The 14,216-nt window shown below is 62.8% G+C and overlaps 1 protein-coding gene across 2 annotated transcripts in view; it reads left to right on the top strand.

Moving 5' to 3' along the window:
• Positions 1–14,216, top strand: part of ASS1 (argininosuccinate synthase 1) — a 32,818-nt gene that overhangs the window by 8,551 nt on the left and 10,051 nt on the right. For both annotated transcript variants that reach the window (XM_068914695.1, XM_068914694.1), the window contains exons 8-12: positions 1,345–1,415; positions 1,671–1,701; positions 6,292–6,382; positions 7,962–8,046; positions 9,598–9,662. In XM_068914695.1, the coding sequence (XP_068770796.1) occupies positions 1,345–1,415; positions 1,671–1,701; positions 6,292–6,382; positions 7,962–8,046; positions 9,598–9,662 (343 nt within the window). The remainder of the gene's footprint in view (positions 1–1,344; positions 1,416–1,670; positions 1,702–6,291; positions 6,383–7,961; positions 8,047–9,597; positions 9,663–14,216) is intronic.

Here is a 14,216-nt window from a genome sequence, read left to right as displayed (position 1 = left end):
GCTCAATCAATCAAAAGGGAAAAGGCAGTGCTGTGCATAAACCAGAAAATTGCTTCAGTTTTTAAAATAGCTGCCGTCTAGGCTGCCGGGATAATATCTGTGCGGGCAAGGTGCCGGGCTGGAGGGGCGCCGAGGCCGGCGCGTCCCATCGGGGCGCCGCCAGCGCCGCGTCCGCGACCGTGTTGCCATCTGTTGTTTTATTGCGAAGGGGCGAGTTTACGAGAGCTTTCCATATGTTGCCCAACAAATTGGCAAATAGGAGAGTTATTAAGAGCGCTGTGTTTTTATTATACGGAAAATGGAACATGTGTTTTGTTTTGTTTTGGGGTTTTTTTTTTTCTTCTTTTAATTGGGGGGGGGGGAAAAAGGAAAACGAAGTGGGTCGGGGTCCTGTTCAAAGAGAAAGGGTTGAGGTTGAGGGTTTTCAAGACCTCTCGGCCTCTGGTTGTGTTCAGCACTGCAAGAAAGGGGGTTTCCCTTCTTTTTGTGTGTGTTCGGGAGAGGTGGAGTTTGCAGCCGGGTCCTCGCAGCGCCTGGACGCGCTCGCGGGGCCGTTCGGGGCAGGTACGAGGAGGTGAACGTTGGCGCCAGGGGCTCCTTGGGAAAGCGGGGTTCCCGCTGCGGCGGGTCGGCTCCTGCGCCGCGGCGCGGGCTGCAGCCCGGGTTTCCGCAGCCTTTGCGAGCTCGCCGAGGGCTGCGGCCGGCCGCGGAGGGGCCGATCCCGGCTGCAAACCTAATTAATTAGGGCTCGGAAGTCACGGTGCCCGCGCGCGCTCGGGGCTGCACGAAGCTCGGGTAAGCGTCAGGTGAGACGGGCTGCGGCGGAGCCGCGCGGCCAGACCCCGAGACGACGGGCAGCGTCCTCGGCCTCGCCGGCCGGCTCGCGTGGCTTATCGCACCCGGGTTTTCTCCGGGGTTTGGGCGGCACGTGCAGCCTTGTCCGCGGGACCGGGCGAAGCGTCGTCCCGCTTTTGCCAGGAGGAGCTGGCGGCATCACTTTTCCGAAGGGCTGACCACAAGCCCGAGGGGCAAGAGCAGCGGTCTGTCCTGGCCGCGAGCCCAGGCCGGGCTTTCGACCTCCAGCCGAAACGTCGGTGCGCCCGGCCCGCGTTGCCCCGCCGAGACGGGACCGAGCTGCTGAGCTGATTGCACTAGCAAACAGGCTGTGCCGCTGCTTCCGCTCCGGCTCAGCTCCTGCTCCCCTGCTTTTGGCCGAGCCCCGGCAAGACGGCGATGCCGGGGCGGGAGGCAGCGGGCGCCGGGCGCCTGGGGGTGCTGAGCCCGGAGCGGGGGTCCGCGCTAGCCCCGAGGGGCTCCTGAGCGCCGCTTCCCGTCTCCCCACAGGAACACGGGATCCCCGTGCCGGTGACTCCCCAGACGCCCTGGAGCATGGATGAGAACCTCATGCACATCAGGTGAGAGGGGGCCCCCGTCCCCAATCGCTCCCGTCTCCGCCCGGCCACCGGCGCTGCCGCCTCGGCGCTTCGCACCGTTGCAAAAGGGCCGGGCTGAACCCACCCCGTCGTCCCCGGCTCTCCTGCGATGGGCTGAGCCCAAAAATCTCCAGCCCGGCTTCGTCCATGCCTGTCCTCGCGGGACGCGCGCCGGGCGGGCGATGGGGGCCGGCGTGTGCCCGGCGCTGCAGCCGTCTCTCTCTTTCTGCCCCGCAGCTACGAAGCCGGCGTCCTGGAGGACCCCAAGGTAATCGATCATGGCCTCCTCCGGCGCGGCGGCCGCGGGCGGCGCGCCTGCTTGCAGCCTAATTCGAAATTTCACGGCCGGCGGCGCGCGGCGGGGAGGCCGGACCCCACCACCGGCTCGGCCGGCACGGGGACGGCGGCGGGCGGGAAGAGGGGCGGGCGCCGTTTCGGGGCGATGCTGCAGGAGCAAACGTCACGGGGTTTGGGGGGGGGGGTGCAACGCAGCCGGTGCTTGCACGGGACCGGAGCCGGCGATCCGGCTGCGAGGACGGAGGGCGTCGGGGCTGCCTCCCCCCCATCCACCCTGAGCCGGGCTCTGCGGCTTGCAAAAAGCTTTCGGCTTTCCCTGCGACGGCCGAGGTGCTGCCTCCCTCGGCTCGCCGGGGAACACGGGGGGGGCGGCGTTTTGAACCCCGGTTTGCACGGAGGCGCTGCGGCTGCTCAGCAGGGCTCGGGGGCAGCTTAGACTATCCAGCAGGGCTAATGAGACAGCGCGGCGGCGGAGGGGGAGGCAGGGCCGGGAGCGGGCACCGGGGCCGTTCTGCAAAGCCTGGCGCAGACCCCTCGGGGATGAGTCGCCCCCGCGTCCCTTTGGGGGGACGCCTCCGCCGCCGGCACCCCGCTCTTTTCCCCGGCCGAAACCAGCTGGGAAAATTGGGCCAGTTCCGCGATGACCCGACTAGTCGGCCGAACCCTTTCCCGGGCATCCCCTAAAGGCCGGATGCGCCGTGCCGCCTTCGCCGGAGGCGCCGCGTTGCTGCCGTGCCGTCGAGCGTCAGCGCCAGCTCCGGCCCTTCCCGAGCCCGCGGAGCGAAGTTGGGCCCGGGGGGTGACGGTTGCAGAGCGGGTCCCAAAAGCGCCGGGGGTGCGGAGCCCCGGGGGGCTCCCCTCCCCAAGCCCCCGGGGACCTGCCCAACGGAGGGATTTGAAAGCAGATGGTTGAGCTATTTTCTGCCTCTGTGAGGCCCGATTGAAGGGCAATGAGGCAGCTAATGCGGAGAAAGATAGAAATTTACTTGCTTTAACTTCATATGGCACTCTGAAAGAGTTCATTCAGTGCCGGGCACAACAATATCAGCCGGATGAATAAACCATTTGCGGCATCGATAGCTCTGCATCATGGTTTACTTCATGGACCATTTGCTTCCAATTTCTTCTCTTCTTGCCCCGTTTTTCTTGCTTCTTTCTCCCCCCCTCCCTTTCCACACGCACTCTTCCTTTTTCCCCCCCCCCTCCCCTCTCTCCCCTTTAAAGATGACATTGCAGGACTAGCCCCCCTGCGGGGCCGGATAAATAGGAGGCATTGATACACTGCAACAAACTATTTGTCATTTGAACTGTGCTTTTAGGAGGGAGAATAAAAAGAGGACAGACTCGCACCGTAATGATGGAATGCAAGCCAAATGTCACTTTTATTTCTATTTAGTTGTTTTATTTAATAGGGGTTTTCATAGTTGGCTTAGAAAATTGGAAACTACCTGACTTTGACTTCCAATGTTTAGTAAAGAGTTTTTAATACTTTCTGGTTTTTTTTTTCCTTTTTTCCCTCCGCTCTGCCCCCCCGCCCCAATCTTTCCTTTTGAACTCAAAGTTTTTCATCATCTCCAGCGGGTTTGCCTGGTTGATAAGTATGATCAGGGCTAGGAAAGGCCAGACGGTGTCGAATTGAAATCTGCAGCCCGTGTGATTTGCGTGTGCGCGCGGGTGCCGGCGGCGGCGGCGGCAGGGAGAGACGTGTGTGCAGGCGTGTGCAAAAAGGGGCAAACGTGAAATAAAACAGAAACCCCGAGGACGTTTTTGCTGGAGTGCCAGTGCTCGCGTGGACGGCTGCGGGTCCCTGCCCTGCGGGAGAGCTTGTGGCGCGGGTGAAGCGGGAGCGCTGCGGGCGCCGGCGCGGGAGACTCCCGCGGCGCTCGGGCACCGTGCAGGGCACGGCAGGGCGAGGGCGCCCCGGCAGCTGGCCTGGGCCGCAAGGGGTAGTGAAACCTGGCTGCGGCCCCACAAACGGCTCGAAATAGTTGCTTTTTGCTATTTACTGGGCAAGAAAATGGAAATTTTCGCTAAAAGGAAGTTATTTCCCTTCTTTGAATGCTAGATGAAAACTTTTCCTGAGAAACTAATCTTCTCGTAAAAAAGAGACTAAACAAATTTTTGAAAGCAATCACTTTTTTTTTAAATATATATTTTAGACTTGTTTCCTACCTGTTTTCTGCCTTGGCCTTTTTTCTCACTGGAAAGGAAAAGGAAGGGCAAAAAAGTGCAAGGAGGAAAGTCTATATTTTAGAAGGAGTGGAAGAGCAGGGAAGCCTGGGGGAGCCCTTGGGAGCCGGCAGAGCCCCCGCGGCCTGGGGCGGCCCCGGGCTCCAGCTCTGGCCGCCTGCGTTTTGTGGGAAAATGCTGATTTATCACAGCTTAGCACGTTTGCGGGAGAGGATCAGTTTGGAGAAACGCCACGCTGTGCAGTACCTTGTGCGTTACCCAGCTGGAGGTTTCGGGGGGCAGAAGCGGGCCGGGCGTTTTTCGGGGGCATCGTTCTGTTCGTGCGGCGTTAAACTAGACAGCGGCAAAGCGTTCAAACTGAGACGGAGCCTTTTGAAACTACCGAAATGTTTGGACGATCCAGATTAAACAAAGCAAAGGAAGAGTTTTGCTGGCCTGTCCGTTCGGAAAAGAACGGCTTTTCTTCTAAAGACCTCCCGATTTTGGAAAGCGCGGACAGGTTTTGGGGACGGCTGCGGTGACGACGCGTCCTGGGAAGCTCGCTCTACCCGGCGTTGCTTTTTACCTTGTCGCACGTGTGCCCGGGGAGGCCGGCAGGCGCGCCGTGCCTCGGCGTCCCATTAGATGCATGACTTTGCAAATGACGGGCTGAAAGCGTTTCAGGGCCGCTGCGTGCGGTCGCGTCCGCGCGCGGGTGCCGGGGGCGGGGGGAACGCGCTAAATTGCAAAGCTCGCTCGGCATTTGCTTTCCGGGACGGAAAGCCTATTTTTTTTCCTCCTCCTTCTGGTACGTGCTTCGATTGTGGCAATTCACTGTCGTCACCCGAGCTCCCACTGGCCCCGCGCTAAAAGATGCCTCTTTACTCTAAATCTGGAAAAAATATACATGAAGGTTGATGTGTTCTGAAATGGGTTTTTGCTTTGTTGCTCTATTTTCCCCCCGTGCGTATTAACCTCGAGGACACCAGAAAAGAGCCCATGCGACTAGAGCACCTGCTGGGGTCAGGCTTCGTCATTAGTTTTTTCGGTCAGCGCGGAATAAAGCCCGCTTCGCGGGGCCGCGGCGCCGGGGAAGCGTGCGTGCCCGCGCGCCCTGCCTCTCTCCGCCACAGTCGCACGTTTTCCTGCCTGACTTGCTTCCCCGCAGCGATTCCACCTCCAGCTGTGGGGGCGTCAAAGAAAAAGATGAGATCAAGTTGAGGGGAAAAATTGTCTGATTTCTCTAGCCCTTTGTTCCCAGACCCCCGGTAAGCTCCGGCGCGCCTTTGTGCCGGCCCCGGCGCCTCGCCCCGGGCTGCAGGCGTTGAGCCCCGAGCGGGGTTCGGCTGGCAGCCTGGCACGGGGGTCCCGGGAGGGCTGGTGGCAGTGGGCTGGGTGGCAGGGTGAGCGCGGTGGGGCTGGGGACATTGTGCTGTGGGGCTGGGGGACGCCGTGGCCGCGGGCCGGGCGATGTCGTGCCATGGGGCTGGGGACACCACGGCTGTGGGCCGGGGGACATCGTGCCGTGGGGCTGGGGACGCCGTGGCCACGGGCCAGGGGACATCGTGCTGTGGGGCTGGGGGACGCCGTGGCCACGGGCCAGGGGACGTTGTGCCGTGGGGCTGGGGACGCCGTGGCTGTGGGGCTGGGGAAGCCGTGGCCGGGGGATGTCGTGCTGTGGGGCTGGGGGACACCATGGCCACGGGCTGGGTGACGTCGTGCCATGGGGCTGGGGGACACCGTGGCCGTGGGCCAGGCGACGTTGTGCCATGGGGCTGGGGACACCATGACTGTGGGGCGGGGGACATCGTGCCGTGGGGCTGGGGATGCCGTTCCCACGATGCTGGGGGACATCATGTCGTGGGGCTGGGGGACGCGGTTCCTGCGGGGCTGGGGGACATCGTGCCGAGGGCTGGGGGACGCCGTTCCCACGATGCTGGGGGACATCATGCCGTGGGGCTGGGGGACATCGTGCCGTGGGGCTGGGGATGCCGTTCCCACGGGGCCGGGGGACGTTGTGCCGTGGGGCTGGGGACGCCGTGCCTGTGGGGCTGGGGGATGTCATGCCTGTGGGATTGGGGAAACGTCGTCCCATGGTCCTGGGGACGTTGTGCCCGCAGGGCCAGGGGATGTTGTGCCGTGGGGCTGGGGACGCCGTTCCCGTGGGGCTGGAGGACACCATGCTATGAGGCTGGGGAGCGTTGTTCCCGTGGGGCAGGGGGACGCCGTGCCCATGAGGTTGGGGGATGTCATTCCCGGGGGTCTGGGGGACACCGTGCTGTGGGGCTGGGGATGCTGTTCCCACGGGGCTGGGGGACATTGTGCCGTGGGGCTGGGGACACTGTTCCCGTCATGGCCACGAGCCACTTTCCCTCTTCTCTGCCCCCACCAGAATCCGGCTCCCCCCGGGCTCTACACGAAGACCAAGGATCCGGCCACCGCTCCGGACACCCCGGACACGCTGGAGATCGAGTTCAGGAAGGGTAAGCGCTTGCTTCGGAGCCTGCCTTTCCGGCCTCTTTCCCGGAGAGCCGGCGGGGATGCCAGCGGGCCGTGCCGAGCGACACCTTCCTCATCCTCGCAGCTTCGGTGCGGGGGCGCTTCCCCGCTGCGGGAACCCGCGGGCCCGGCTGCTGCCCGGCGGACGTTTCCCGCGGTCCCCGTTCCCGCGCCCGTGGCCAACGAAGGCACCGGCCGCGGCACAAGCGGCCTTTCCCGAGGGGGGACCCGGCCGGGACGTCCCCGTGCCGTCGCGGGGGACGAGGGGCAGCTGCTGCCCCCCTGCACTTACCCTGGACACCTTCCCGGCCCCGGGAAGCGACGACGCATCGCCAGCCGGAGGAGCCCTGCTCTGTTTTAATGATCTTTGCCCGAGAGCGTGGAGACCCCCCCCCGCGCCCCCCCCCATTCACCCCTCTAGTTAATTTATTTGAAGTTTTAATCTAATTATTAACTATTTTAAAGGCTAAGCAGCTTTCGCCAACGACGGCCCCGACAATGCGGGCGCTCGGCCGGGTGGACCACGGCCAACGCGCCGACGAAGGGCGAGAGCAGAAAGAGCCGGGGCGCGGGGAGGGCGCAGGCGGCGGCGGGGGGGGCCCTCGCTGAGAAGCGGCTTAAGGTTCATTATTGCCGCGACTTACATTTAATAGCAATTTACAACTGAGTTTATAAACCCCTGGAAAATAGGGGGTTTAGGCAGGGGGAAGCTGCCAGACCCCGTCACTAGGCACGGCTCTAGCGGGCGCCTCCGTAATAAAGACTAGAAAGGGAGGCATTGAGCGCTGATTGGCAACTGATAGCGCGTTAAATGGTAATGAGGAGGGCAGATGGAGGGGAGATTAGCCTCCAACTCCGCGCAGCTTTTCTTTGTGGGCCCCGCAGCCCCCTTGTCAGCTTCCTAATACATTTATTGCTCATTTCACACTGCTAAAGAAAAATGCCTCTTTCTATTCAGAGCTCCCCCCGCCGCCACCCCCGGCCACCTTCTCCTTTTCTCCCTCCCACCCAGCGCCTTCAAAAAAAAAAAAAAGAAAGTGTAATAATTAATTCCTGGGGCGGCGGGCCGGGGTGCGGGCAGAGCGGCGGGCGCCGGGCGGGCAGCGTGTGCCGCCGGGCGGCGGGGCCGGGGTGCGGGCAGGCGGGCTCCAGCCGGCGGGCGGGCGGGCGGGCGGGCTGTCGGCCCCGCGGCCGGCCGGCCGGGGCTGGTGGGACAGAAGGTGCTGCGCTGTAAGACAATCGCCGAGCGTGAAATTCAATTAGTTAAGGGCCTGGTTGCAATTTCACAGGCCCTAAAAAGAGAGAGGGAGAGCAGGGGGGAAAGGAGGAGGGAGGGCGTTTTTATGGGCCTTTTATTTATTTATTTATTTCGCCTTTTTCTCCCGAGGTGGGTTCCCCCCCCCCCCCGCCCCCCCTGCCCTCCCTCCGGCAGCAGCTTGGATATGCCTTTTTAAGAAGTTATTTAGGGTTCATATCCGTCACATCTATTTAACGCGGGTGGGGTGATGGCGAGAGGTGAGCGGGACCCGGCGCGCTGACCCTGCCCGCCCTGCCTCTCCGCAGGTGTCCCCGTGAAGGTCACCAACGCCGCCGACGGAGCCACCCGCCAGGCGGCCCTGGAGCTCTTCGTCTACCTGAACGAAATCGCGTAAGTGCCGCGGGCTGGCCGGCGTCGGGGGCCGCGGGCACGGGCAAAGCCGCCAGCCCCCCGGGACGCCGGCGTCCCCGTGCGAGGTGCCAGCGATACCCCGAGCCCAGTTAGGGGTATACTCCCCCTGCGCGAGGGTTTATATTGCATGCTCCCACGTGCGATCGAGGGCTGCCTTGCGCCCTGTCCGGAAAGGCAGGAGCCGAGCGCCTGGCCGCCTCTGGCCCCGTTCCCGGGGCCGTGCAGCCCGGCTCAGCCCCGGGCTCCTGCCTCCCGGCACCGGCAGCATCACCTGCCCCATCCCCGGCTTGTCCGAGGGCGCCCGGCACCGCGGGCCTCCCGCGTCCCGTCTCGGTGGCTGCTCAGCTTTTTTGAGGCTTGGAGATTTGGCCACCAGGACGGTCCCTCCGTCCTTCCCCTGCTCCCGCTGCAACAGCGGCTCCCCTGGGGTTTCCTGCGCTGTGCTCGCCCCGGGCCCCGAACAGCTCGTGCAGCCGCAGCGGCAGAGTCCGATTTCCCCTCTTGGGAGAGTAACGCAAGCGCCAACAAATTGCACCCTTCGGGGCCAGCTCATTTTTCCCACTCTATCCCTCCTTTTGAGGAAAACGGCAGGTTTGGCAGCGCCCGGGATCATGCGCTGGGGCAGAGCCGTGCCAGGCGGCCTCCCTGCCCTAAATACAGCCCTGGGGACGCAGCCCCCCGGGAGCCTCCCGGGAGGGCCGCGGCCCCGCGCTGGCGCTGCCCTGGCCAGGGAGCAGGCACCCACGGGGCACCCGCGCAGCCCGCCCCTCGCCCGGTGCCACGCAGCTCCCCGGTGCCGTCCTCCTTTGTGCCTCCGCCTTTATCCTCCCGGAGCTGAATGGGAATGAACTTTTCCATGTAGTTCTCTTTTTAAATGTTAATTAAGTGGTTTTAAAATGACTTCAGCCATCATGAATACAGCTGCAGCATCGCTCCGTGTGTCCCTCCCCGCCACCGTCTCCTTGCCCGGTTCATTTTCTGGTGGCCGCCAGGCCATGGCTGACTGTGGCTCTTTCCAGCCCATGTAGTATGAGGGCAGGAGAGGGAGGTTGGCACCAGTGACAAAGCTAAGAGAGGGACAAGGAGAAAAAGTCCATCTCTGGGAACCCATCCTATCTGGCTGACCCAGACAGCATCCTCCAAACAGCGTTGGTACCTGCTGTTCCTGGGTGTTGGGACAGCCCTGTCCCACCTGCCTAGGGTGGCATGCCACGCAGGTCACCATGTCCCAGGTGGCCATATAGGCTCTCTGGGAGCCCTGTGCCATGTGGCCAGGAGGCTGTGCCAGCACCTGGGGTTTATTAAGAGGGACACTTCTCCCACGGCAGAGAAAAGACAGCGTTCGGCTGTCAGGGGATCGCTGCTGATGCTGCTGGACGCAGCAGAGCTGCTGGCGGGTCGTCGTTCTGGGTTTGCCCCCCGGTTGTCCCCATGGCTTGCCTCTGGGCTCACTCTGGGCTCCTGGCTCAGCCACCCGCTGCGAGGGCTCGGGGTGCGCAGGGTGCCAGCCGCTCCGTTTCTCCTCTGCAGAGGCAAGCATGGCGTCGGGCGGATCGACATTGTGGAGAACCGCTTCATCGGGATGAAGTCCAGAGGTGAGCGGCCGGTCCCGCGTGCGGCACCTTCTCCTCTCCCAGCCTAGGCAGGTCCAGCGGCCCTGGGCTCCTCTCCTTTAAGTAGCATCAAGATTTCCCTTTTAAAGGGACGTCTAATTGACCTCACTAACGAAGGTGGTTTCAAAGGTCCTGCCAGCATCTCAGTTGGTGCCAAGCCTGGGGTCCCGTTGCCACCGGGGACGGCAGGTCTCCAGCGAGCTCCTTCCCCTTCAGGTCTTGCAGTGGGAAAAACGTCAAGACTTGGACTTGACTCACTGCCGCCAACTCCCAGGATTTTTATCAGAGCTCCAAATCCCGGTGCTCTTCCTCAAGTCCCAGCTTGCCGGATGAGGTGAATGTGGGAGACGGCTTGCATTGGAAAATACTCGTTTAAGCTCCTCAGTGGCGCAAAGGTCGTATAAAAAATAATAGAGGTACAAAGCTTAGGAGGCATATACAAGTCACTGATTTTTTTTATTTTTATTTTTTAAAGCCAATTCTTTGATTAATCGATGTATCTGTGCAATTTTTTTGCACTCTTAGTATGGTTCATTCATGAGGATCAGCTTAACTGAAAATCTCCCGAGGCAGAAAGCTGCCCCATTCAGAACTAAATAACACGATGGCTAATAATCATTTCCCTCTCCTTGTCCCCACACTCTTCTGTTTTAAACCTCGTTAATACCTAATTAGATGCTCCCTTTCTTTGAACTTGCCCTTTGTGGCAGGGCGCGAGCAAATGCTGTGCTAACACTTCACAGCGGAGCGCAGCCCTCCCCGCTCCCCGCTCTGCCTCCCCGCCACGGGGGCACGGGCCGCTTTGCAAGAGCGTCAGCCACAAAAGGCGAAAAACAAAACCCCAAATCATTTGCTCCGAGTTCGAATAACCGAATTAAAAAAAAAAAATCCTCCCAAACCCCACGTGCACGCGCACAACCACCCTGCGCGTTTGCATGCAGGATGCCGAGTAATTTGTCAAAATCCTTTCTTTTTTTTTTTTTTTTTTTTTTTTTAAGGAGCCAGTGACACGCTCTAGTGACCCTTACAGCATTTAATAATTTCTCTAAACCCCATTTAACTGTCACGTTTGTCTCCTGCGTGTCATCGTCAGGCGCCCGCTGGCGTGTCGGCGTGTCGGCAGATGACGGCTTCGCGAGCCGCCTCCGCCGGGGCGCTGGGACAGGGGTTTCGGGGCCCGACAGGGATGCTGGGGCGCTGCTGGCTCTGCCGAAGCGCCCGCACGCGGCCGGCTTTATCCAGCCAGGCTCAAAGAGCCTGGGCAATTTGAGGCCCTGGGCGACTCCTCCGCCCCGGCGATCCCTGCTCCGCCGAGGGGAAACGGAGGCGCGGGAGCCGCACGGCTCCTCTCCCGCCCCGCGGGCTCCTGCCTGACTTGCCCGGTGCGTTTCTATTGCAAAGGAATTGCAAAATTCCCGGTCTGGGAATGGAAAAAACGCGTTTGGTTTTTACCAAGCACCGCACTGAAATTGGTTGAGGGGTGAGGGGTGAGCCGTGCCTGCCCGCGCCGGCCCTCTGAGCCCCGTTCGCTCGATTCTGCTAACTGATAGGTGCCGGGAGCCGTGCGGGAGCCGTGCCGGGAGCCGTGCGGGAGCCGTGCCGGGAGCCGTGCCGGGAGCCGTGCGGGGAGCCGTGCGGGGAGCCGTGCCGGGAGCCGTGCCGGGAGCCGTGCCGGGAGCTGTGCGGGAGCCGTGCGGGGAGCCGTGCGGGGAGCCGTGCGGGGAGCCGTGCCGGGAGCCGTGCCGGGAGCCGTGCGGGAGCCGTGCTGGGAGCGGTGCAGGAGCCGTGCGGGAGCCGTGCGGGAGCCGTGCGGGAGCCGTGCCGGGAGCCGTGCGGGAGCCGTGCCGGGAGCCGTGCGGGAGCCGTGCCAGAGCGGCTCAGCCCAGCGCGGCGGCGGCTCCGCCGGGGGCTCCTGGCTGCCAGCGCGAGCCCTTCCCTGCCTCTCGCCCCTTTTCACATCCTCATTATCAAATTATCTTTTTAACTCCGAAGGGGGGCTAATGAAGCCAAGTAAATGAAATCAGTGGGGAGGAAGCGGGAAGGAGGGGACGGCCGCAGCCAGAAGAGCCGAGCTCGGCGTTCAGCGGCTGGCGGGGGGGGGGGGGCGTTGTTTCCTCTTTAATTGCCCCCCTCTCCCTTGCTTTCGCCCCCCTCCGGCCGCGCTGCACCGCGGTGTGCCGGGCTGGGCCAGGCTGGCCGGGACGGGGCCCGATGCCCTCGCAAAGCGCGGCGAGGAGGACGGCGCTAAGCCCCTTCCTTGCGCTGAGTCCATCCCAAGCCGCGCTCGGCCCCGTAGCCCGACGTGGGAGGCGTTTCCCAGGGGGCACAAATTCGGGCATCGCTTAATCGGCGGGGCAGGCGCCCACGCCGGAGCCCCTCGGCGCGGCCCGACCGGCGCGTGTCAGCGCGGCGACGCCTCCTGCCATGGCAGTCCTCGCTCGACGCAGCAAAATTGCTCGGATGGAGGTAAACTGACAGCGGCGGTGACAAATTAGAAAATTTTTAAGCAGCGGCAGCTGTCTCCTCTGCTGCCCCCCGGCCCCCCCGGCCCCGCCGTGATTATGGTGTGATTGAAGCTGCGGCGGGCTGCGGCGCTGACACCTCTGTCTTTTTCCTGTAAACACGGGGAGATGAAAATAGACACTTGGAGACGCCGCACGTGTCACTCCGAAGGCGTCTCGTCTGCTCGGCGCGGGGCTGTCATCGCGCCTCCCTCCCCTGCGCGCGCCCCGCTCCGCTGCCAGCGGCTCCTGCCTCCGCGGTCCTCTGGCATCAGGCTCCTGTCACGGCTCGAATAGGAATAATAGCGACAGAGGCAGCGGGAGCAGGCACGGCGGCGCTGCGTCCCCCCGCCGCGGGAGACGGGAGACGGGGGGGGCGGCAGCCGGGCACGAGACAAAACCAAGCTTCTGATCAGCCCGAATTAACTTTAACACCTTGGAAAGGGGGAAGGAGCGGGAATATTAATTGCGTTACCGGTGGGCTCGGCTTAGAGGTTTCCCCAAGGGCCGGGTGGCTCGTTGCCGAAATTGCCGGAGCGTCGTGCGGGAGCGAAGGGTCTCGGCGTGGACCCGGTGCCCTGCGGATGCTGAGTTTATGGGACCTAACGGGAGCCCGTGACGTGGCCGGGGGATCGATGCTGCCGCTTTTGCACCTTTGCCTGGTGCCCTAAATACGCAGGGAGGGCTCACAGCGGCCTTGGAGGCAGGCTGAGCTGCTCCGTCTGGGGGGGCGAGTTTGGGCTGCCGTGGTAGATAGGGCTGAGCTGAGCTCCTGGCGCCTCCTCGGGAGCCGCGGCCGGCCCCCGGGGCAGGACGGGACAGGACACCGCGTGGGAGCCCGTGCCGTCATCCAGCGGGCCACGTGGGGAGAGGCTGGTGCAGGTTAAAGCTCCCCTAGCCGCCCCGCGCGCCAGGTGGGCTCCCCTCAGCCCCAAAGTGGGGAGCAGTGATTGCAGGCACCGTCCCGCATCGTGGTGCCCGGAGGGAGGCTCACGCCCCTCCGAGCTGAGCACGCAGCCGGAAAGGCCTGCGGGGTTTTTCCTCTTCAACCCCTTTAATTAAAGAGCGCGGGTAATTCAGCGTCGGCGGTCAGCGCTGCCCGTTGCAGGGACGAGGGCACGGCCGGCCGCGCAAGGCGCGGGGCGGACCGCAGCGCCCTGCCGAAAGCGGCTCTTCAAGCCCTCCCTGGCAGACCTTGCCGCGCAGGGATTTGGAAGTGGCGTTAATCTCTTAAGTTTTATTATTATAGAATTCAGTATTTTTGTGTTTTTAGGGAAAAGGGCTGTTTTCCCTGTGGTGCGAGCTAGCAAAACCCAACGTGCGGGTGCCCTCTGCCGTTCCCGCGGCCGTGCCATAGCCTGGCCCGGCGCTGGGCGCTGGGTGCAGGCGACGCGGCCGCGCTGGGAGGGGACAGTCCCCGCGACGGGGTGGGCAGGGGAAGGGAGGCGATGGTGGAGAGCAGGAACAGGCAGGTTAGAGCCGCGCCAGCCGAGCAGGGGGTCCCGGGCGAGGGTTGCTGCAGGTGCCTATGTCTCCATGTACTAATTTTTGCATGCACTGTATTTAAAGAAGTAAACGTGTTCTGCAGAAAATAAGCCGCGAGCAGCTGGAACAAAGGGAGCAGGGTTTCCTGCCCTGGCTTGCCAGCGAGCTTCGCCTCGATCATCGCAATAATTAAACGTCCCTCCGCCGAGGTGCCGTCCCCAGCCCTGACGGGTTCGGGGGGCGGACGGGGGAGGAAGCCAGGGGGGTCTCGGCAGCCTCAAAGGAGGTTGCGCTCCCAGCCCCCGGGTAGCCTCATTTCTGCACAGTGCTCTTTCTCGCCAGCGGAGGGGAGAGGAGGGTATTTCGGGCCCCGCGCTCCCCGTGCCTGTGCCCCGCGTCGTTCGTTTAATTACAGGTTTTCAGCCGCAGACCGTTGGGCATGTATCGGTGGGGGGATCGGTTCCCAAACCCTGTCATTTAGCCTCGTCAGAGTGCCTCTTCAAAGAGGGGAATCTAGAAATTTTCTCTGCAAGGTGCGGAGTGGACTGTC

The sequence above is a fragment of the Struthio camelus genome, chromosome 20 (genome assembly GCF_040807025.1).
Source record: "Struthio camelus isolate bStrCam1 chromosome 20, bStrCam1.hap1, whole genome shotgun sequence".
Taxonomy (NCBI): domain Eukaryota; kingdom Metazoa; phylum Chordata; class Aves; order Struthioniformes; family Struthionidae; genus Struthio; species Struthio camelus.
This window is presented reverse-complemented; position numbering and strand designations above follow the sequence as displayed.